This window comes from Populus nigra, chromosome 14 (assembly GCF_951802175.1).
Source record: "Populus nigra chromosome 14, ddPopNigr1.1, whole genome shotgun sequence".
Lineage (NCBI taxonomy): Eukaryota > Viridiplantae > Streptophyta > Magnoliopsida > Malpighiales > Salicaceae > Populus > Populus nigra.
Genome location: NC_084865.1, coordinates 5311307 through 5336689, shown reverse-complemented (window position 1 = coordinate 5336689; position 25383 = coordinate 5311307). Strand labels below are relative to the sequence as shown.

Here is a 25383-nt window from a genome sequence, read left to right as displayed (position 1 = left end):
GCTCCGGCAGGTTTCGGCTGTGGGGTAAGCTTTAACTTCTATATACAGAGGTTTACTGAGTGATCCGATCTTTGGACATGGTAGGGTTTTTTTTAGCCCGAAAGCCATACATTTGTGCTATGAAGTGGGTTTGTGGGGAAGCAATTGACAGGCATCATGGACCATGATTCCACACAGTGAAGACTGGAGCAATCTTCGCTGTCAGCAACAAAGAAAAGAACTCTTGGATCGAAACCTCTCTTCTTTCTTTTTTACCTGTCCATTTCAAGGAAAATTTAATGGAGTGAACTAACTTGCCCGTCTCTTGACGTGATTAAGACCTCCTAAACGGAAGTTTTATGGACTATATTAATCTACTGGGTGGGTAATTTTAATTTAGACTCGCCTTTTTCTACTCACTGGGTCGATGCCCATTTTCACGCCTGCTATCATTATTACATATTACAGAAAAAAAAAGATTCACGATGGATTTCCTCAGTATAGTGATTTGTGTTTTTTATTCCTTTAGTTTTTTAGCTTTTTTTTTTTAATCAATTGGGTCCTTGTTAATTGAGTTCAATGGGATTTTGAGCTCGTAATTTATTTTGAATAGGTTCCTATCGAGTTCTCTAGGAATCAAAAAGATGTTTAGCATTGGATTAATGTTTGATTTGGTAAGATAGGATTCGGTTTTGTTGGTTAATAAAAATATAGTTATTGCCATAATGTTATTAACATATAGGGGGTGTTTTTCTATAAACATGCTAGGGGGAATTAATCAAGTTTATTTAGTATTTTCAATTCTATTGATTTCCATTTATTGGGGTGATTTTATGATATTTTGAAATTGTGAATAGGTTTATTAAGTTTAAGATATTTTTAAAGTGAAAATAAGTTGAAATATGGATTTTGAGGTCCAAAAACTTAGATTCTGATTTCCAACCACCTTTGCAGTAGTAAAAAATTAAAGTTCAAGACGACGCATCCTTTATTTTTTTATGAAAGAAATAATCACTCAAAGAAATAAAATTAAACCAAGCACATAGACCTCATTTCTTAGGTCGAGGTGTGCCTGGGCTTTGGGTTGCTTGCTAGGCATGCGGCTTAGCTTACTGGGTCTAATATCTTTTGGTTTTTTTAAAAAAAAATTAATAAATATAAAATTTAATTAATATTCTCTTTTATTTTTAAAATAAAAATATTAATCACTCGATTTCAAAATAGATTTAATATTCTCCCTCATCAAGTAAAAAAAAAAAAAGATTTTTAAAGACATGTAAGGGTATAACCCAGGTTATGGATTGGATATGTTAATTACTTGGATCTATTCAAAATGTTATTGTCCCAATACTTTTTTATATAAAAAAATATTAGATCAATGTTATTTTTTATTTTTTTTGACAAACAAGGTTTTGGCTATGTCGAATGAGTTAGTTGTGCTACACATGAAAACTCAAGTTAACCTAGAATGTTATTGTGTTAATATTTGTAAAAAAATTAAAACAACATGTAGAATTCATTTTAATCATACCAGATTTTGCCAGGGTTGACTAGGTCGCGATTGAACCTATAAAATTGATTAGGTTTAATTAGATAAACTCTCATATAATTTAATTTAAAAGATAAACTAAATAAAAATCCAGGTGAAGAGGCTTCCAGGTAAATCCACTGAGCCAAGCAAGGTTCAGTAACGTCGTCAAAAAATTTCCCAGGACAAAGCGTGAATGGTATATTATTTTTAGATTTTTTAACACATTCACGTCAAAGTTATCAAAATGTTTTTGTTTTATTCAAAACTTGCTTTTATGCTTATGTTAAGATATTATCCAAAAACAAATATTCTTGAAATAAAAAAAGCTGAAAAAAAATTCATGTTAATAAAATAAAGGGGTTTTAGTATGTATTTGAGAGTATAGTAATGGTTACTTTTAAAGTATTTTTTGTATAGAAATACATCAAAATAATATATTTTTTTATTTTTAAAATATTATTTTTAACATCAGTACATCAAAATGATTTGAAAATATATAAAAAAATTAAATTTAAGCTTTTTTTTTTCAAAATTTCATGAAACGCAGTTTATTATTCTTATTTTAAAGTGACCAAGATTTTTTATGTTTGTTTTGATTACTTTTTTATTTTTATTGAATAAATGATATAAAAAGTAAGAAAGATTTCTTTTTAGAGATAAAAGATATTACTAAAAAAAAATAAGTTATACTATCAATTTAATTTGTTTGAAGTTAGTACTCTTCTTATCTATAAAAAAATGTCGTCATATAAAGAAATAAATAAACTTTTTTATGTACTATCTTTTTAAAACTTTTATTAATATTAAATATATGATAATTAATTTTTTGTTAATTTTTTTTATCCAACCCACTTTAAGGCATGGATCAACTAGTTTTACTTTATAAATTGTTTTTTACTTAAAAAAATATGAAGTTAATATATTTTTAGATAATTTTAATATGCTAATAATAATAATTTTAAAAAACATCAAACATCAAAATTTCAAATACAAACTAAGTTGCCCAGGCTGAAATACCGGCATAGCTATAATAGAAGTTGAAATATTGTCATTTACAGGCTTTGATAGGGATAGGGGCTCGCAGACATAGTTATCAAATCCAGTCCAGGAGTTGACCTGGTCAAGAAATCAGGTCCTGAATTTTATGGGTCAACTCGAAAAAATTAAAAAAAATATTTAAAATTTTAATATTTCATATAAAAAAATTAAGAAAAAATCCATGTAAATATAAGCTATACATGTTGTAAATAATGAAGTTCAAAAGAATATTTTAAGAAATTTTTTATCCCACATTGAAAAAACATAACTTTTTTCATGTGAATATAAAATATATATACTAAAGGATTCAAATACCACATTGAAAAAATATAACTTTTTTCAAATCTCACATTGAAAAAATAATTTTTTTATTAGAAACATGATATATATATACTAAAAGGCTTCAAATCTCAAATTAAAAAAACAATTTTTTTCTTGTAAACATAGAATATATTTACTAAAAGATTTCAAATCCCATATTAAAAAAATACTATGTTATCCTTTTAAGTTGAAATATTTAAACCACAATGTTTTGTATACCATATTGAAAAAACATAACTTTGTTCTTGTGAACATTGCATATATATACAAAAAAACTTCAAATTTCACATTGAAAAAATAACTTTTTTTAAAAAACATAGAGTATATATACTAAAAGATTTCAAATCTCATATTGAAAAAACATAATTTTTTTCTTATGAACATAGAGGACATGAAGGGATTTCTAATCCAACATTAAAAAAATAAAATATTTTTCTAATATTTATATAGAAAACTTTAAAAAGTATTACCAACCAATTAAAAAAATATGAAAAAAAAATATAGAAAAAAAACCACATTTAAAAAAAAGTCGGGTCTCGTCTGAGTTCACCCGGGTCATGGGTCAACCCGCCGGGTCGATCGGATTTTGCCGGGTTGTTGCTCCAGCCAGTCTTGGGCCAGGTTTAATAATAGTACTTGCAGGTATATAGATCAGAAGATTGCATTGGCAACAAAGCTCAAACCGAGGCACCTGTTTGATTAGTAGGAAGTCTTAAATACACATGCTGCCATGACATTCAACAAGTTTATGCGACCAAGGTTTCCAGAAGTTCCATGAATTCGTCTGATTAGTTCTCTAAAGAAAGTTCACAAGAGAGATAATTCTTTCCCTCAAGATTTCTCCAAATTATCTCAACTAGTTTTCTTTGCTATGTTCAATCTCATTAGAGGTAGCATACAACACCATTATAGACTAAGTCACGAGAAACAACACGAAACCCTCGTCAAAACGGATTAATTACACATGTCATGCTGTCTGCAAGCTTTTTTATACCCAATTACCTTACTAATGCAGAGAATTCGATGCTCTTTCACACAACTGCTTTCATATTGCAGAAAATTCGATGGAGCACTATTGCAAATCTTGGTGTTGATGGTCACACCTTTTTAATAATCTGCACGACATCTTCATCCTCCAGTTCATGTTCCTGAAATGCAAAAAATCATGACGAAATATTAAACAGCACATAAACATTAAGTGAAAAAATCTAACAGAATGGAGATGAATGAGAGGGGAACAAAAGTAAAAATAAAATAAAACCAAGTATGCTGAATCAGGTTTCAGAATAAACCTTGCCAACCCTTTGCGGTTTGTGTTTCGCGCTTGACCCCCATACCAGAGCACTATATCATTCACCAAAAGTAAATTTTCATGAACAGGGGTTAATTGGAAAAAAAATTTAAAGAGAAGATAAGATGGATTCATCGGATATGTGAACCAGTCCTTTTCTGTTATGTATGCAAATGAAAGGTATAAACTAATCAAACCCCATTTATAAATCGATTTTTACCAATAATATCTGCAAAGGATGTGATCGAATGAGGAAAGGGCCACCAGCAACTGACTTTTCTAACGTGTAACTAAACTGGGGGGGGGGGTGTTGACTGGGATAAATGACACTGTGAAGAGCACTATCCATGAAACTCAAATGCTTCGATGTAGACATGCCAGCTAGCAGTTTTATTTTTATTTCATGCATGTCCAATACGACTATCATGGTTTGATACACGGTAATAAGCCCCAACCATAACAAGGCCATATGAATGAAACTGCTTCTTGTATGCAAAAGACTGGTGCTTTGAATTTTTCACAAACTACAACTTTTGAGATAACAGAAATTCAAGAGACACTCACTACTTGAATTGTTTTAACATGTCCTTGTGAATTCGTTCACAGAAGTCCTCAACTGTCCGCTTCTTCGATGACAATATCACAGGGTCCTCATAGTCTGGATTCATCCCTTTTGGCTTTGTATATATGCGAGTTAAATTTAGATACTCCCACACTTTATCCAGCAAACCATCAAGGTTCCATTCCAGGTGAGCACTATAGTGTATAAAAAAAAACATAAATTATACAAAATTACCAACAAAAATAACAAACAATATGGACAGGAATTGTTTGACATGCAAAATGTGCAAATGAATAAAATAAGCATAAGGTCACCTAATGTTACCAACATAAATCAGAGATAATGCACACGCAGGATATGAAGTCAAAGACCAGTGTGTAAGCTACATTGCATGCTATACATAATATTTCAGACCTTGCAGCAATTGCATTCAAGATAACAAGTCATAAGAAAGAAAGAAAATCTTTATCTTCATGAATTTTAGAGCTTACCAGTTTTGAAAATTTTCAATCAAAACAAACTGTATGATGACCAGTTAAAACTAAATGGATTGTAGCCAGATATCCAATAAATTACAAGAACAAAAAAGACACCAGCAGTTTAGATCAGCCTCTATGGACACAAAAAGCGAGAGAGGGAGGGGGGGGGACGAAGTTGCTCAATGAACACATGTAGATGAAGCAATGGCAACAGACTCGACCAATCAACCAAGCCAAGCAACAATGGCTGGAGAAAGTTCATTCTCAGATTACACTTCCCAACACATCTATATTGATGTGCTTGGGATCTCAATAGAAAATTCATGCCAGGGTTGCAAAATCCAGATAATTGAAAACAGATTCATGAGACAGATTTTCTTCACATGTGAAATTAAACAAAAATTGGTACGGTAAGAGTTGGACCATATTTTTAACCATAATTCTAATAAGAAAATTCAAGCCAATAAAAAGTCACCTGACAGGGCAATAGTGAGGAAGTTTGTCCAAAATCTCCAGCTCTTCAAGTGTAATCTGATCGATTTTGTTCACCACATAGATGCAAGGCATGTAAATTCTACTCCCCTCAATGACATCTATGAGGTCATCAGCAGTTGCATCATACCTCAGAGTAATATCAGCATTGTGCATCCTGTATTCACTGCATATTGCCTTCACAGTATCAAGATCAAGGTGTGTGTTGGCAACTGTTGATGTAAAATTAATTCCACCTTTATCTTTCTTTCTGAATGTCAGATTAGGCGGTTCCTTATTTAACCTGTTTCCAGAAAACATAGTGAATGATATATAGAATAACTAAACACTAAGAGTAGAATAAAAGGAGAACGTGTAAGCCATGCCTACAAATATTGTATGTTTGCAATGTTGAAAGATTGAATTTTGTGGAATAAATATGTAAAAAGACAAGTCAAGTCATGAGGTATAAGCATCAAAATAAACACATGGAACAACACAACAAAAGCTTTGAAATATTATATCAAGAAATGTGAGACCCTTCCTCAATACACACACACATAGAATAAAGTAGAAACTCAAAGAAAGTGTCTATCAAGGAGGTACCACGCATCTCAAAATGCTTTTAGGGCAAACATGCTAGGATATGGAAATATCAAAACATTCTGTTAGTAGGCTGAATGATACAGAGCATATGGAACCTTCTTTTTTTTTGGCTATAAAGCTGCAGTTGTAATCAGATAAAAAATAAAATTTCATCCAGAAACACTTGAGCAATTGTGTCCATGAGGCTTAAAATGCAACAAAGGCCAAACAGAACAGCTACAATTAGATGAACTTAATCAATTTTTATATGTTTCCAATCTATAACGCTAAAATATTATTCTAATGGTTCTGGGAACATTTTTAGCATTCAAAAAGAAGTTTCGAAAAATTGGAGCTTGATCAATGGTTATTCCTGATACTAAATTAGATCTCCTTGTTCTTTCTTTCCGAATGGTAAATGATTTAAGAGGCATGCACAAGCTCTCCAAATGTTTTCAGGAGAAATATACAAAGAAGAAAAATAAAGAGATCCAAGTAACATTTCATACAGTTGCACCAACAAAACATTGGCAGACAAATTAAATAAGGACCATAAAATTTAAACTACCTAGTCATTACCTTATGCCAAATCCTTCAAGCTCTTTCTCTATCAGACGCTTGTGAGTTATTGGCTTTATTGCATCGAGGACAATTAAGATACAGTTGCATGTCCTAGCAGTACTGATCACCTGACTCAAATTGACAGCACTATTGAATATAAAGATATAAATGGGCAAACGTATAAATAATGCATATTGCATCGAGGACAATTAAGATACAGTTGCATGTCCTAGCAGTACTGATCACCTGAATCAAATTGACAGCACTATTGAATATAAAGATATAAATGGGCAAACATATAAATAATGCATGTGAGCCAAATGTGATCGCAATGCTAAAGGAATCATTCACAGAAGGTAACCAAAGAATGACATACTGTGAGCATTCATATCTAACTTCTATATCATCAGTATTTTGATAGCCCTAATTAAGTAAATGTTCACTAAAATGTCACAAGAAGACTTCTATATCATCAGCATTTCAGCACAAAAAAGAAATACCAGCATAATTTTCCATGGTGTTTGGGCCAAAGGAAAGTGTTCCAGTACAAGATTCATGAAAATGCACAATGGTCCAAAGAAATGTTTCCCATCTAGGAGAAATTTTTGAAACTTAAACTACTGGCTACCGAGACTGGCCAACCAAATGTAAAAAGCCAATTTGCTGAAAGAATATCAACCACTTAAGAACATCTGTGAGGATCTTGATGCCTGCAGTGGATAAATTTGGTGCCCAAGTCTCTAGATCTCACTTTCCAGGTGAGATTACAGTTGCCAGTGCTTCAACAAATATCCTACAACCATATCCTTTTTTCCAGCATCCAACACATACCACACACTTCTGGTGTCCATTTGAGATATAGCCTAAACCTTCAAAAATAAATTTAATGTCATCTTGGTAGTCTCCAGAATCATGTTACTGAGCACATCCATGCCCATAATGAGTATCACACAATGGTCTTGTTGCCTAATCCTTCCAAGGAATTTCATTAAAAAAAAAAACTTTCTTTTAGAACCAAACAGAATTCTCTCCATTCATGAAGCAAGAACTCTCTAAGGTAGAGGTTGTTAGCCCTTCTATGTCCAGGTACACATAACCCCAAAAACTTTAGTATTCATTACTCTGACATTCAAGCATTTACTGGCCACCAAATCCACACTATCAATTCGATAATGAACCATAAATGCACTCCAAGCAAGACATAATTTTACAGAAAACCAATAGAAACAATTAGGCAGCGCATGGCCTGAAATTCACCAAACTAACTAGCTGAAGATGTCCTAGTTCCCTCACAACCTCACTCCATTACAGTTTGGAATCATAGCACTAAAGGATGCATTGAGCTTGTCAAAAATGGTTCCACCTAAAAGAGGCAGTTGGCCAAAAGATAAAAGAGTAAAAGCAGAAAATGATATCTTAACTTCATATAAATAACAAATGTCATGTATTAACTATATTTTATGGACAAAGATCATTACTCATTAATGAAGACCTGGACATTAGACTACTATATCAATATTCAAAAACAGGAAAAAAATTAAAGCTATGCTAAACAACATGTCATGATCTACCTGCCTTCCTCGACCTTTTCCATCCTTAGCACCCTCGATGATACCAGGGAGATCCAACAACTGCAAATCATAAGAGAAGAAGCATTAAGAGCTAATGTATATTTAGAGAAAAAAAAGGAGCTAGTACATCGAAGGCAATTTTAAATTATCATTTCATGCACAAATTGGGACACTGAAGTGGTATGTAAAACCATTCTGAAACCTGAGGACAAGCATTCAAATCCAGATCATTTCAAAAAAAAAAAGAAAGAAAAACCATCAATATCTCATAAAGGTAGTGAAAACCTAAAAAGATTTTGCAGCTAATATTACCTGAATTTTAGCTCCTTTATAAACGATCACTCCAGGGATGCAAGTCAGGGTGGTAAACTCATAGGAAGCAACCTATAATCCATAAAGTTTGAAAAAAATCAGCCTTCTGAGCATGTTGTATATGAACTTAATATAAGCTTGCTTTACCAAAAAAGAAGACAGAGAAAGGAACATATTAATGATTCAAGTTATTCAGTTAATTGACAAAGACTGAAACAGTGAAAAATCACCATGTAAATTAGGCAATTAGAAGCTGCAGTGCCTCTAACATACCCAGACCCTGCCTACACGCTCCCTCTCTAAAACCCTCTAATGCTCTCTTCCATGGAATGCAAATCTATAATGAGTTTTACAGAGATCATAAGTCTTCATACAATATAAAGATTTAACATTCAACTGAAAAGATAAGGAAACCAAAAATCCTCGAAAAGAAATGCTTGAAATCCCAAATCACATAAGAACCAAATGGGAGTTTAAATTCAAGACATATCTATGCAAAAACAGAAGGTTTTACTATAAATAAGCAGTGAATCCTCCCTTATTGAATCCCATCCCCAACAAATCAAAAACAGGGGGGGGGGGGGGGGGGGCAAAATATGAGAGACGTGTAAGACTGTTAAGCCAACCCTTCATCAAAGAGATATGAATAACAGATATCCAGCACTGCAGGTCCAATCAACATACATTCATGTCTGCATTTTAAACAAAGCAAAACACACTGCTTCATCATTGTTGTTACAAGGAGAAAGCACTTGAGGCAACAAGGCTTGATAGTGCTCCCTCGAGTTGGTAAAGTGACGTGTTGATTTAATAACTAATTGTATATGCATAAAAAATTATATATATATATATATATATATATATAAAACAAGTGTGCTTATATAATACTTAACAGAAAGGAAGCCCATAAAAAAATACTCAAGAAAAGTCCCAAGGTGCTATAATCAGTATAAATTATCCATTACCGCCTTACTGAACTGCCTTTTCTGTAGGCAATTAAGGCACTGAAGTGGTACCTTCGTTAGCCTTGATGCCTCAAGGTAACACTACGCTTGACAATGGATAATAGCCATGCTCTAATAAGCATATATCAGGTATTATTTGCACACTTGCATTTCAAACAAGATGCGAAAGAGCCAGCGTGAACAAAAGAAAAAACAGGGCATACCTCCGAAAATGTCCCTGTTAATTTATTTAGAAGAGTGGATTTCCCAACCGAAGGAAAACCCACAAGACCAACTCTAGCATCTCCACTTTTAGTAACGTCAAAACCTTGACCAGCACCACCACCTCCTTTCGCCGATGGCTCAAGAAGTTCCCTTCGTAGCTTTGCAAGTTTTGCCTATAATTACCATATAGCGAACGCCGTTGAATGAGTTATTTCATACACGATAATTCATTTAATTATTAGTTAATAATCGTTAAATAAATAAAAGCAGATACCTTGAGCAGGCCGAGATGGTGAGCTGTAGCCTTGTTTTTTTGAGTCCTTGCCATCTGCAAAAGAGAATAAAATTCACGTCAGAAGAAATTGAGAAATGGAGGGGAAAAAACAAAATATTTTTCCAAATAAAAAACTACCTCATCTTCGATGTCTTTGATTTTCTGCATTACAGTCGACATTTCTTTGAAGCTTAGAGAGAAACGAAAAGCGTTGGCGTCCTTTTCAAATCAGGATGTACTGACGATTAAGATTTTGGCAGGTGAGTGAGTGTGGTGAATCGGAGAGAGCAGCGGCGATAGCGTTTAGTGGAGAAGGAGAAGGTACTCGAGAGAACGGAGGAGGGGTTTTGTTTTGTGGGTTTTGCAATGGCTGCTGCGGCCCTTTTTCTTCCTTCGATGCTGGGCTGCTGAAGCCTTGGAGCCCGTTTCTTTAACCGACCCGTTACGCTATGTACCAAATTTGACGAGGTAGCATTTTTACAAAAAAAAAAATTTGCAAATTACAGGGGTGTTTGTTTGTCTGAAAAGTAGTTTTTCATAAAAATTTTTATGTTTGTTTGCTATTAGAAAAGTTGATCAACAAAAAATAATTTCCAGTCAAAGAAAAATTTGACTTGATTTCCAGGAAAATATTTTCTTTTTATTTTGAGCGGAAAACATTTTTTAAAAGTTGTAAAAAATTTAAAAATATCATATTATTTGCTGATTATATCAAATTTAGCCCTCAAAATTTTGATTGATATATATTTTATTTGAATCTTTTTTTTTTCAATTTCATCCCTTAAAATTTGATTTAGTTTGATTTTTATATTAACTTGTTCCTTATTTTTATGATTGTTATTTGCTTTTCTCTTATCATTTTTTTAATTGAAATTTTTTATCTATCTAATTTGATCATCATTCTTTTGATTGTAATTTATATTATTTGATATAATTTATAAAATTATTTTTTTTCAATTTCATTTTCATTCAACTTTTTAATTTGTAAGATTTGTTCCTTATTATTTTAATAAACTTGAAAAAAAATAAAACATTAATAAGCTATTTTCCAACTCATTTTCCATAACATAACCAAACACTGAAAAATATTTTTCAACTTATTTTTCATGACACTACCAAATATCAGAAAATAATTTACTTTTCAGGAATTTACTTTTCAAGAAAATCACTTTAAAAAAAAACTACTTTCCAATAAACAAACGGGCCTACAATTACAAATACAGGTGAAATCACCTGCACTGTTCATGTTAACATTGCAAGCCGGTCTATTTTTTTCTTTGTTTTGATTTTTTATTAGTTTATTAAAATTTTATCCTTTAACAATTTATTACTAAAATAAACTAAAACAATATCCACTAATATATCAATTACAATGATATCTTGCAATACAATATTATATATATATATATATATATATATAAAACTGAAGTTACTAATTTGACGGGTTAAACCACAAAATCTTAGTCAATCCAATAAATCGTTGTTTTAATATAAGAAAAAAGATATCTTTAAGTTTTTTTAAAGTCAAATCATATTTTTACTAGTTATTCAGGTTGTCTTTGAATCCATCAAGTTGTCTGGGTTTTGTCGAAGCAAAAAAATAATTTTAAAAAACATAGTTATTAAACCCAAAAGAATCTATGACCCAGGTTGCAAGTTTGACAAGTTAAGTCGTGAAGGTCAGATCAATTCAATATGTCTTCGTCTTAATATTTTTTAAAAAAATATATCATTTTGAATTTTTTTTTAAAATCAAATTATAAATTTTACCGATTATTCGAGTTAGACCAATTAAATAGATTAGATCATATTAAAATAATTATCATATGATTTAATTTAAAACATGTGTTAGATAAAACATCATGTCATGAGGTTTTAAGAATAACTTGATAAGTATGATTTAATAATATTATCAAAATAAAAATTGTCTTATTTGCATGTGACACTACTAAGTAAACTAGTGTTTTTTTAAGGAAAATTTTTTTTCCAAAATGGAGTTGAAACAAATAAAAGTACTCATACTCAATTATTAAAAAAAATCAAATCTGAGACATTGATTTTATAATTAACTCTTTAATTTATCAATGACTATTTCTGTGTCTAATATAAAGCATGACTCATGTTTTATCTCAATATCAAAACTATCATTGAATTTTCTAAAAAAAAAAAGAAACAAGAAGGAGCATTGTTATAGAATTCATAAAATATTGTACAGAGCAATTCATATTATCTACGATGGAAGTCAATTTTTAATGACATTAATATTATTTTGATGTATTTTCAAGTAAAAAATATTTTAAAAAATAACCGGTATTATAATACTAAATAATTTTTTAGTAGAATTTATTGTTTTTGTTTTTTCTTGTTGAAGTCAAAGGATTTTTCAAACTATGTTTTATTATGAATAATGCTAACCTTATTAAGTAGCTAAACTAATATTTTTCACCAAAATCACTTGCCTTGCAAAACTAATCTCCTTACTAACACAATAAAATCCTCAAATGTATGTCTTGTGAACATACTATAAGATCAAGATCTGACAGGGTGCATGGCTATGACAGCGTTATGTGCTACTGGAGATTTACATAGTCGTTAACTTTAGGGCCTTGAAAAATTAGTTGAGGTGCATGTAAATTGACTCGGACATCCAAGATTAACAAAAAAAAAAGATATCATTTAGATGTTATTTCAAATCAAAAGGATTAAGACATAATTAGAGATGGGGTTGGAATTATAATAGGTTGATTGGTAGTAATGTACAAGATATAATAATTATCTTTTTGTATTATGTATGGTTGATGGTGGCATAAAAAAATACAAAATGAAAAGATAATCTTCTTTATCCTTGTGTTATTTTATCTTTATATAAAATATTTTAAACATTAAATTATTTTTTATTTCACTATTTTATTTATTCTAAGGCTCTTTAATTATCATTTTAAATTCCTCTTGCTAATCTCTCTTCTCCCTATCTTTCTTAATATTTTTTTCTATTTTTATGATTTTTTATAAATTTTATTTTTCAAATCCAATGATGAAGATTCACTTGTTTGAAATTAATGGTTAAAATCTAATAATAGACTAGAGTTGGGAATTATGAGATTTTCAAAATAGTATTATTGAAACAAACAAGTACATGCATTCTTTTTTACCTCCTTTAGTGAAGGTACAAATATCTGATCATTTTCTATCTCAAGGTGAGACAAAAATAAACATTTTCATTGTCAAACAAGTTTGTATCTAAAATGTTTGTTCACTTTGTCCTAGAATAAGAACAACAAATTATCTAGTACAAAAAACATTTTATTAAATCTCTTGGAAAATTAAACCATTTACATCAATAATGTCATAATGGAATGTGTTTTTTTTCTCATAGGATGTTCAATATCAAGATTTACAAAATTGATGATGTTTAATTTAAAAGAGGATAATGTTAATCCACATCATGGAATTACCGAATAAAGTTGACATAAATTACGATATAATCATCTTATTTCACGTGCATGTATATGAAAAAAAATATGCAAAGACAAACTCACTTGAAATTAGATATATAATCATTCCATGGTCTTATTTGGTATTCTAGGAATAAAAGCATTTTTCATAATAGTATACTTCTAGCTTTGTTTAGGATTCTAATTAAACTTCACTCTTTGTTAGAGGATTACAAAATTGTCTTTGATGTTGATATAAAAACTTTTTTTTATCATATGTTGGCCTTGTTTGTGGAGCATGATTTCTTTAATTTACTTGGGCTTATTGTCCGAACCATTTGTGGGTGTATTTATATTCTCACTAACATGAGGGTTAGTTGTCTAACATAATTATTATTGTAACATTCTCCCAGTAATAGTAAAATCACTTCAACTCTATGGATATTTGCTAAATGTTAAACCATATAAATTTTATGTTGTGTGTGCTTGATTTACCTTCCTTCTAATTCTTTTTTGATTTTATAATTATAGCCAAACAACCAATATCAAATTCTTGTTGGGTTTAAGTGGGAGTGATGGCCGAATAAAAAATAAATTTGTTTGGAATTGAGAATTTTATGATACATATTTTGGATATTAAAGGATATGGGTTAATGATTATACTTATGAGAATTCATCTTTATATATTAAATAAGAAGCCATATAAGATGGAAGAAACAAAATAAAAACTTCTTGACAGAGAATTTTAAGGTGTTGTTTGATTAATCCTATTAAGATCAGTTGCACATATTATTATTAAATAAAAGATCAATATAGAGTTGATGGCATCCTTGTCTGGCATGTAATGAAAAGTTGCCAATGAATAACAAGGTATATCTGATGAAAAAGTTGTTCAATATGAAAATGGAAAAAAAAAATGTTTATTACCCAACACTTTAATAATTTCAATACTATCATAAACCAATTATAATCTATTAAAATTAAGTTTGTTGATGAGATTAGAGCATTGATTTTGTTGGATTCGTGATCAAATAATTAGGAGGCTATGAGAATAGGTATTTTGTCAAATAAAAAAAACTAAGTTAAAATATGATAATGTTTATAAGTTGATTTTAACTAAAGAAATGCACAAAAAAGAATCTAGTGAGACATTGAGTTTTAGTTTTGTCCTTAATGTCGATACTTAAGACAAAGAACAAAATAGAAACTCAAATAGGAACAAATCAAAATATAGAAATAGAAGTAAAAGTAGGTTAAATCCAAGAAGCATGGTGACTATTGAAATTATAGAAAATCTGATCACTTCATAAGGGATTACATAAACCTTAAAAAAAATATGAATGGTGGCTATATAAATGTTGATATGAGGAAGTACATGATGCTTTAATTCTTGATGTTCATAATCTAGTTGATGATTTTGTTTTAGATTCAAATGCTTCATTTCATACCACTTTACACCAAGAAATCATCCAAAATTTTATTTCCAATTATTATAGTACAATGAAGTGAACTAATAGAGAAGCATTTAATATAGTGGTTTTAAAAGATGTGTAAATCAAGTTGTTGAATGGCTCTGTATGAAAATTATAAAAAGTGAGACATATTTTCGAATTAAAAAAGATTTTGATTTTTCCATGATAAATTGATGATAATAGTCATTCAATAAGTTTTTTGAGACGCATATAGAAACTTACAAAATGAAATATAATCTTAGCTCATTGTAAGAAAATCAATACTTTATTTATGATCTCAAGATCAAATGATAAAATTTCAACTACAAAAGTCAAAGGACATATCAGTTGAAGTAGATTTTTCTTTTTAGAAATGATCATATTAGTCAAAAAAGGATGAAATTACTTTTTTCTTCAAAGAAAAGTTACTAGAACTAAAATTAGTTGATCTAGATATGTGTGAGTTATATCGTAAGAAAGTATAAAAAAAATTGATTTCTTAAAGGGTGGCAAAACTTTAAGGTCAAGAAATATAAAAACGGTACATACTAATTTATAAAGGCCTTTTCTAGTTACATCTCTAAGATATTCTTAGTATTACCTTCATTGATGAGTACAATGGGATTGGTTTATTTTTTTTTAAAAAAAATAAGTTTGATGTGTTGGAGCTATTAAAAAAAATGAAAATGTTATGGTTAATATAGAAATAGACATCAAGATAGAATCTTTCAGGTCTAATAATGGAGAAAAATATATTGATAGGGATGTTAAGAAGTATTGTGATGCAAATGGCATTAATAGGGAGAAGATCGTTCCAATTACACCATAATAGAATGATGTTATTGAGTGTATACACATGACCACTAATAAACAGGCTAAAAGTATGAGATTGTATTCTAGGTTACCTTATTTATTTTAGGTTGATGTAGTATCACTTGATAAATTCCAAGTCATTTGTTCATTTAGAATACAAATTACATGAGAAAGTGTGGAAAGGAAAAAAGATAAAACTTTCTCTTTTTTTTTTATTATGTCTCTTATGTTCATATTAACTTTGATGCTCCCAATAAACTTATTTCTATATTGGTTACAAAGATGAAAATTTTGAATTTTATTTTTAGAATGATCATAATAAAAAAATAGTCAGAAGTAGAAATATTGATGTATGTTATTTTGATATGTTCTATTCATATATTTTGTGCATCATTTAATGTGTGATGTTTCCAATTTTCATTATTATTTGTATTTATTTTGGTATGTTTTTATTTATTGAATGTAGAAAACAATTAAATGATGAGAATTGAACTTTGGAGATAAAAGGACATGAGATTAATAACTATAAGGAAAGCAAGCTAGTTAAAGACATTGTGGAGCAATGTGGTAGAAAAGCTTGAATTGAAAAGTCTTGAGCATAAGCTTAAGTGTATTTTAGACTTTTTATTAAAGTAGTTCAAGTTATGCTAGAAAGCTGACTCAATAGGTAATAACTGTTCTTGAAACAAAAAAAAATTGTAATTCACACATTTTCCATCTGAAAATTGTCTTGCAATCTAAAGCTAAAAATTTACATTTGTACATTTTTTCTTGCCAAGAATTTGACATTATATTTCAAGACTAAGCATATTCAAATCAGATACCACATCATTTGAGATTTGTTTAAAGATGGACATTTAATGCTTAAAAATATTTGTGGAAGCAAGAATCCAATGTACATATCGATATAGGTTGTTACACTTAAGAAATTGAAGTTATATGAACTTTAGTTGGTCTTCTAACTTAAAGATTTTACACCATGAGTTACAGAGATGAATGTTGTTTGGGGCATATGGCATGTTGTCAGTGGTTGAACTAGTATCTAAGTAGGAGAATTGCTGGACTTATTTGGGGAGCTAGGTTTATTTGATTTACTTAGGCTCGTTGTCTGTCGTATTTGTAGGTGTATTAATATTCTCACTAATATTAGAATCGGTGTATGTGTGTGTGGACACTGTTTGATGGAATTATTCTTGCAATAGTCTCCCAGTAATGGCATAATCTTTGCAACCATATCAACTTATGTTAAATTACCAAACCATGTACATTTTTTTATTATATGACATGATTTATCTTCCTTCTCATTCTCTTTTATCTCATCGAACTGTAGTAACATCATATCCCTCATTTTGTCTCTTGGTATGCTCCATAACATAATTGAATTAAATACTCATTTGTCATTGTGGTAGCTTATACTTTTCAAAATGTTTTTTTGTTTGGAAAGGCATCAAATTGATGATTTTAAGTGTTTTCTTTATGGTTTTGATGTGTTGATATTAAAAATTATAAAAATATAAAAAAAATATTATTTTAATATATTTTCTATTGAAAAGCATGTTGCACCATATTACCAAACACACACTAAGATTGACATTGATGGGAGCTTAGTGGATAATCAGGAAAGAGCTGAGATAACTTCAGGATCATACATAGAGGTGGCCACTTTGTTGTTTCTTTGGTTTTATTAGTTTTGCCAAAATAATGGTTGCATAATTGCAAATTATTAAGCTTGATTTGGAGACTTTTTGATCTCTAGAATACACTTATATCATTCTTGAGTCTGATTTCAAGGAAGCTCTATATGTTAGTTGTACATTCTGTGTTGAATTGCGAAACTCTCAACTAACAAATAATAAATCAAGAGGAAAATCTTTATGAATTAAGGTAAAAATCCCCAACAAATTAGTTAGAATCCCAAGAAAAAAAAATATGAATTTGTATAAAGTATACCAATGATCGGAGATTTGATGAAAATATCATATAGGATATTAAAGAATGACATTGTCATAATTAGAAAGAAAAATCCTTCTCCCTCTCCTTTAAAAAACCATCGGGCATACATGGAGAGAAAGCTTGGAATTTTTGTTTTTTCTACTCTATTTTTCTATAAATTCTTAAATTTTTATTAATAGTGATGTCATTCTAAGATTTCTATTTACATATGAAATAAGTCTTCAAATGGAATATAAGTCCCGTTTGTTTGCTGGAAAGTAGTTTCCTTTTGGAAAATGAATTCCGGGAAAATGAATTGTTTTATGATGTTTGGTAGTGTAATGGAAAATAAGTTGGAAAACATTTTTCAGTGTTTGGTTATGTAATAGAAAATGAGCTGGAAAATAACTTATTAATATTTTATTTTTCTCAAGTTTATTAAAATAATGAGGAACAAATCTTATAAATTAAAAATTTGAATGAGAATGAAATTGAAATATATATATATATATATTTCATAAATGATTTCAAATAAAATAAATAATAATCAAAATAATAGAGATCAAATAAAAAAAATAAAAGATGAAGAAATTAAAATAATAATAATTAATATTTCATAAACTATTTCAAATAAAATAAATAACAATCAAAAGAATGATGACCAAATTTGATAGATAAAAAATTTCAATAAAAAAATAATAGGGGAAAAGCAAATAACAATTATAAAAATGAGTACCAAAGTTAATATAAAAATTAAATTTTAAGAGATAAAATTGAAAAATAAATATTCAAAAGAAAATATATATAGCAATCAAAAGTTTGAGGATCAAATTTGATATAATCAGCAAATAATATAACATTTCAAAATTGTTCACAACTTTCGGAAAGTGTTTTCCACCTAAATTTTCCAAGAAAACACTTTCCTGGAAACCAAGTCAAATTTTTCTTTGACTGGAAAATGTTTTTCGTTGACTAAAATTTCTAATGGCAAACAAACTCAGTAAAATTTAAAAAGTAAATTTCCAGAAAATAAATTGTAGAAAACAAACATAGCCATAAAATCATCTTTTGAAAAAAATAAGCTGGCTTGGTTTATGAAAATAATTAAGTCGTCTGTATAAGTAGAGGCTATTAACTTATAAAAATAATTAATTCACCCGCATGAGTCAGGGCTAATAATTTTAAAAAAAATATCAAGTTAGTTAATCGCATGAGCTGAGGCTACTTTGAGAAAGGTTAAACCAATAGCAAGAATGAGATTATTTGAATAATTAAAGTAAGTCACTCCGATGGAGACAAGTTGTGTAAATGTAGTAGGCTGTCTAGGCAAAAGCTAGATGTGTGGTAATGAACGAGCTATAATGACGGATTTATATAGGAAATTTTAGAGTATGTTTGGCAGGGTAGTAATGGTTGTTTTTCAAATAACTTTTCATGCTGAAATGCATGTCAATTATGTTTTTTCATTTTTTAAAGATCATTTTTGACATCAGCACATCAAAACGATCCAAAACATACAAATCATATTAATGTTCCAGTGTTTAGTTATGTAATGGAAACTGAGCTGAAAAATAACTTATTAATGTTTTATTTTTCTCAAGTTTATTAAAATAATGAGGAATAAATCTTACAAATTAAAAATTTAAATGAGAATGAAATTGAAAAAAATATATAATTTCATAAATTATCTCAAATAAAATAAATAATAATCAAAATAATAGAGATCAAATCTAAAAAATAAAAAAAATAAAAGATGAAGAAATTAAAATAATAATAATTAACATTTCATAAACTATTTCAAATAAAATAAGTAACAATCAAAAGAATAAGAATCAAATTTGATAAATAAAAAAATTTCAATAAAAAATGATAAGGAAAAAGCAAATAACAATTATAAAAATGAGTACCAAAGTTAATATAAAAATTAAATTTTAAGAGATGAAATTGAAAAATAAATAAGTTAGAAAATATTTTTCAGTGTTTAGTTATGTAATGGAAAATGAATTGAAAAATAACTTATTAATGTTTTATTTTTCTCAAGTTTATTACAATAATGAGGAATAAATCTTACAAATTAAAAATTTGAATGAGAATGAAATTAAAAAATATATATAATTTCATAAATTATCTCAAATAAAATAAATGATAATCAAAATAATAAAGATCAAATCTAAAAATTAAAAACAATAAAAGATGAAGAAATTAAAATAATAATAATTAACATTTCATAAACTATTTCAAATAAAATAAGCAACAATCAAAAGAATGAGGACCAAATTTGATAAATAAAAAATTTCAATAAAAAAATGATAAGGAAAAAGCAAATAACAATTATAAAAATGAATACCAAAGTTAATATAAAAATTAAATTTTAAGAGATGAAATTGAAAAATAAATATTCAAAACAAAATATATATAACAATTAAAAGTTTGAGGACCAAATTTGATATAATCAACAAATAATATGATATTTCTAATTTTTTCACAACTTTCAGAAAGTGTTTTTCACCTAAATTTTTCAGGAAAACACTTTCCTGGAAACCAAGTCAAATTTTTCTTTGATTGAAAAGTGTTATCCGTTGACCAACTTTTCTAATGACAAACAAACACAGTAAAATTTAAAAAGTAAATTTTTAAAAAATAAATTTTGAAAAACAAACATAGCCATAGAATTATTTTTTTAAAAAAATAAACTGGCTTGGTTTATGGAAATAATAAAGTCATCCGTATAAACAGAGGCTATTAACTTATAAAAATAATTAATTCACCTGCATGAGTCGGGGCTAATAATTTTAAAAAAATACCAAGTTAGTTAATCGCATGAGTTGAGGCTACATTGAAAAAGGTTAAAGCAATAGCAAGAATGAGATTATTTGAATAATTAAAATAAGTCGCTCTGATGGAGACAAGTTGCGTAAATATAATAGGTTGTCTAGGCAAAAGCTAAATGTGTGGTAATGAACGAGCTGTAATGACGGATTTATATAGGAAATTTTAGATAATGTTTGGTAGGATGGTAATGGTTGTTTTTCAAATAACTTTTCATGCTGAAATGCATGTCAATAATGTTTTTTTATTTTTAAAAAATTACTTTTGATATCAGCACATCAAAACGATCCAAAACATACAAATCATATTAAATTTTAATTAAAAAAATTAAAATTTTTTAAAACGCGATTTGCACGCGTTTCTAAACAATATTTTATTAACCATAACGAAAAAGTTTATAGTGAAAAAGGAGTAATTATAATAAAAACAAACTATTGTATTTGTGTGTATATTTAAAGTAGTAGTATGGTATTTAAATGCAAAGTTTACTTGCATATATTTAATTCCTGATGACCCTATTATATATTTCTGATCTATTTTATCCACCACTGCAGCAATGACATTATAATTAATAGTTCATAGTTTTGTGTTCGGTAGAATTCCATAGTCTCATCTCATTATACGTAGTTAAACTAATATATATATATATATATATATATATATATATGTCAACTTTTAATATTTTAATATTGTAAAGAAATATTACAAAATGTAGGGTTGTTAATCATTTAGGATTTTCATAATGTGTGCGTGTGTAAAACTGCTTTTATCTAATAAAACCAGGCTGCTGGCTTTCTTGCTAAGCTGGGACCTTTCATAGCCTAGGTGAGTTTATTATAATTTAGTCTTCTAGTTTTTAAAGAATAATTAATTATTTAGGTAAATATTCCGTCAACTAAAATTGATTGTCCTTATTTTCTAATATTTTTATTCCAAATTTTCTTCTTTTTTAACAAGATTTTTTAATCTATAGTTTTCAGATCCGACCCGATTTAAGACCCGAGTTCCGGGTTTTGACCGGGTCACCAGTTGCCTAAGTCAATTTTTTTTTCTTAAAATCTAAACGATGTCGTTTTAGTAAAAAACAAAAGTCAACGGGTTGCAACCGGGTTTTTGACCGGGTCACACCGGGTTTTTTCTTCCTCTATTTTTTCTTCAACTCGGCCTAGTTCCAGCTCCGGGTCAACCCGTCAAGCCGGGTTTCAAATCTATACTTGGCATCTTATCAACTTCTCTCTCTCTTTTTTTTTCAAAAAGTAAAAAAAAAGAACACATTGAATAAACTATGAAATTATGAGAGAACTAAGTCATAAGAGATTTAAAATACAGTTTTTGAAAATACGAGGCTAGTCAATTAGATTATTTTTTTTAAAGTACAATGAATAAGAATTAGATGAGTTGGTGAGGAAAAAATAATGGGGCCAGGAGTAGGTAGAACAGTAATTTGATGCTGCTCTTGTCTAATCTTCAAGCATAAAGACCACGTCAGCTCGCCCTAGCAGGTGGACTTTGACCAGTTGCATGCATCAGGTCTTATGGTTAGTTAGGAAGCGCAAGTCACGTGCGCTTCACTGCCGGTAATAAATAAACGGACAAATCCCAAACACTGAGCCCCCAAAGAATATTAAAAAAATCGCAATATAGTCTTCATTGCTGTTCTCGTAAAATACGCGGGTATTAGTTAGATTACGATAATGATTATTTTTTTAAATATTTTTTATTTTAAAATATATTAAAATAATTTTTTAAATATTTTAAAATTTATTTTTAATATTTCATGTTAAAATAATTTAAAAAATGTTTTTTGAACACAAAAATAAACACACTCTTAACAATAAAGCAAACCTTTGAATGAAATTCACGTGAAAACAAATTTTAATTGAGGATTTTTAGAACTTAAAAAACTGGATTGAGACAATTATTTTTCAAAAATTATTTCCATTTTTTTTAAAAAATAAGTTTTATATCTTGTCTTCAAAGATTTAAGAACGAGAAGTGTAATAAAACGAAAAACAAAATGCTGCCAAACAACCCTTTAGCTTTACATGTAAAATGTCACAGCATTGACAAAAGCCAACCCTAAATCAAAGGGCACGTTTTGATGGCACGAGAGAGAATTAATTACAATGAACAATAGGGGAATAGGATATTTAAGTACTCTGTCCGTTGTTTGGTGGACAGTCAATAAATTGTGTGTGTGTGTGTGTGTGTGTGTGTGTGTGTGTGTGTGTGTGTGTGTGTGTGTGTGTGTTTGGTAAGCATGGGAGAAAACTGGATAATAAACTTAAAAATAATAATTTAATTCTTTGTAAATTATGGATATAATCAATTTGTACATTAATTCAGAAGCAAAGTTTTTATTGATATTTAATTAAGTTAATTTATTACTATAATTTCTTAAATAATCTAATTAGTTTTTCTATGTTTATCTAATTATTTGATTTGTATGAAACTTTTATAAATAAATATAATCAAGTATCTCCAAGTCATAAATAAACAACTTATTCTTTAATAAGTTATTTTATTTATTAATGCATTTGATTAGTTTCATGAATAAAAAATAAATAACTATTTTATTCAGTTTCAAAAAAATGTTTAAAATAGAAATTTTATTTACTTATTTTCTTCATCAACAATATAAAAGAATTATGGTCTGAAAAGAATGCTTAGATCTATCTTTTTTCCATGGTACGGAATAAACGTATCCCCTTGAGAGTAAGAAAGAGATTTTGACATGAGATGGAACAAGAATCATTTAAGAGTTGTTCAAAAACATAATAATATTTTATTTGTTTTTTTGGAAAAATGGAGTTAGAAAAAGGAAAAATAAAACTTCATGTTTAAATGAAATATTTTTTCATCTAGAAAACTAGTTTTTTAGTTTTTCAAATTTATACTTAGTTTGGAAAATATATTTTAGAGGTTCTTCACAGTTTTTCTTACAATTTTTTCAAATGAAAAAAATACATAAATAATATATTTTTTTCTTTTATATACAAACACTTTTTACCAATATAAAAGATTAAAGTATTTTATATATATATATATATATATATATATATTTAGTTAGTGTCATAAATTTAATTCTTACTGTAAATATAATTTAAAGGTTTTTGTTTTGAGCTAAGAATATAATGTTTTCATGACAATTTTTTATTCAAATGAAGTAAAATTAATATTATATAATTAGATTATCACAAATACAAAATCTTAAGATGTTTTTTGTGTATAGTATAACACAAACACATAAATGATAAATTAGTTTCTTTTTTCTCCTCTATTCCCGTTCTTTCTTCCTTTCTCTTTAAACATCAACAATCAACAATAAAAATTCATGTTAATTAAACTAAAAAATTAACCTTTTAAAAACACAAAATCAAAATTGTTTTAGGGGCAACAAACTTTACTTTTTAATGGTTTTAGCTCTTGAATTTTATGCCTTAAATAAGACTAGATCTTTATCGTAGGCTACACTAAAGGTTTGATAAAAATCATTATTGTAAAAAAAAAATACAGGTGCTACTAATGTTTTTTCTAGTAGATTTTTTTTTAAAATTGTGTGTGAATTAACCTGATTAACTTGATGGGTCCAAAAACAGCCTAGATGACATATAAAAACATAGTTTGACTAAAAATAAATATTTAATATGATATTCTCTTTTGTAAATATTGATACGATAACATATTGGATTGATTCAAATCAACTCAGGTTAACTTATCAATCTGTATATCAAGTCATGAGACCACGATAACCTAATAGAAAGCAAAGTAAAAAAAATTATGAAGGTCAATTCTCAATCAACTCAGTGTTAAAAGATGAAATTGAAAAAAAAATCAATTAAAAAAAGATATTAAAAATGATTCGAGTCAACCTCCCACACCCGGGACTCGAGTCATGAGACAAAGATAACCTTATAAAAAGCAAACTGAAATAAATCATAAAGTCTAATTTTTAATTAATCTAATATTAAATGATAAAATTAAAAAAAACAGCCAATTTAACAAAGAAAAAAAAACTTGAGTCAATCAAGCTTCTCATTAACCTCACGGTTTGAATAGTAAGACTAATATAGCTTAATAAAAAATAAATTGAAATAGATCATGAAGTTTAATCCCTAATAAACTTAATGTTAAATGATAAAATTAAAATTAAAAAAAAATAAATTAAAAAAAAACAAAGAAAGGAAACAAAATACTATTCTAGTAAATAGTATTTTTTACATAATAGTGTTTTGTGAGAAAGAGCAATATAAGATCTGCTTTTTTAGTTTTTTGTTAATTGATTGTAAAATTCATAAAGTTTAGGGTTCAACAGAAGCTCAACAAACCCGAAAGGTTATAATAGAAATAATACATTGTTTCCTCATTTCTTCCCAATAGATTGCTCTTGAATTAAAAAAAAAAAGAAATGAGTTCCCTCGTTAATGAAGGAGACATATCACCTGAAACAACAATTTATATAGTTGTGATTGCACACACAATTTCTCTTCAAAGTCTTTATTACCCTTCGATGCATGCTAATTTACATTTTATAATAGACAATTGTATGATTTACATTTTATAATATACTAATTTAATAATCTCGCCTCTCTCTCTCTCTCTCTCTAAAGGGATCACCGAAATTGACCTCCTCACTAGCCACCCACCACACAATCTCCTCCTTACCAACCCAAAAAATTGATTATTATTATTATTATTATTATTATTTTTTTTTGAAAGGACCCGAGTGGTTGGTGAGATGTCGGTGTCACCGTGCCACAGTGCTATAACACAGGGAAAC

The 25383-nt window shown here is 28.6% G+C and overlaps 1 protein-coding gene across 1 annotated transcript; it reads right to left on the bottom strand.

The window, feature by feature from the left end:
- Positions 1–3629: 3629 nt before the first annotated feature.
- Positions 3630–10520, bottom strand: LOC133673420 (developmentally-regulated G-protein 3). The gene is made up of 10 exons (XM_062094206.1): positions 10283–10520; positions 10145–10198; positions 9870–10043; positions 8702–8773; positions 8390–8449; positions 6837–6946; positions 5677–5976; positions 4725–4916; positions 4162–4213; positions 3630–4017 (listed from the first exon to the last, which is right to left on the bottom strand). The coding sequence occupies exons 1-10, from the start codon at positions 10322–10324 to the stop codon at positions 3967–3969; spliced, it is 1107 nt and encodes a 368-aa protein (XP_061950190.1). The 5' UTR covers positions 10325–10520; the 3' UTR covers positions 3630–3966.
- Between the last annotated feature and the right edge of the window lie 14863 nt (positions 10521–25383).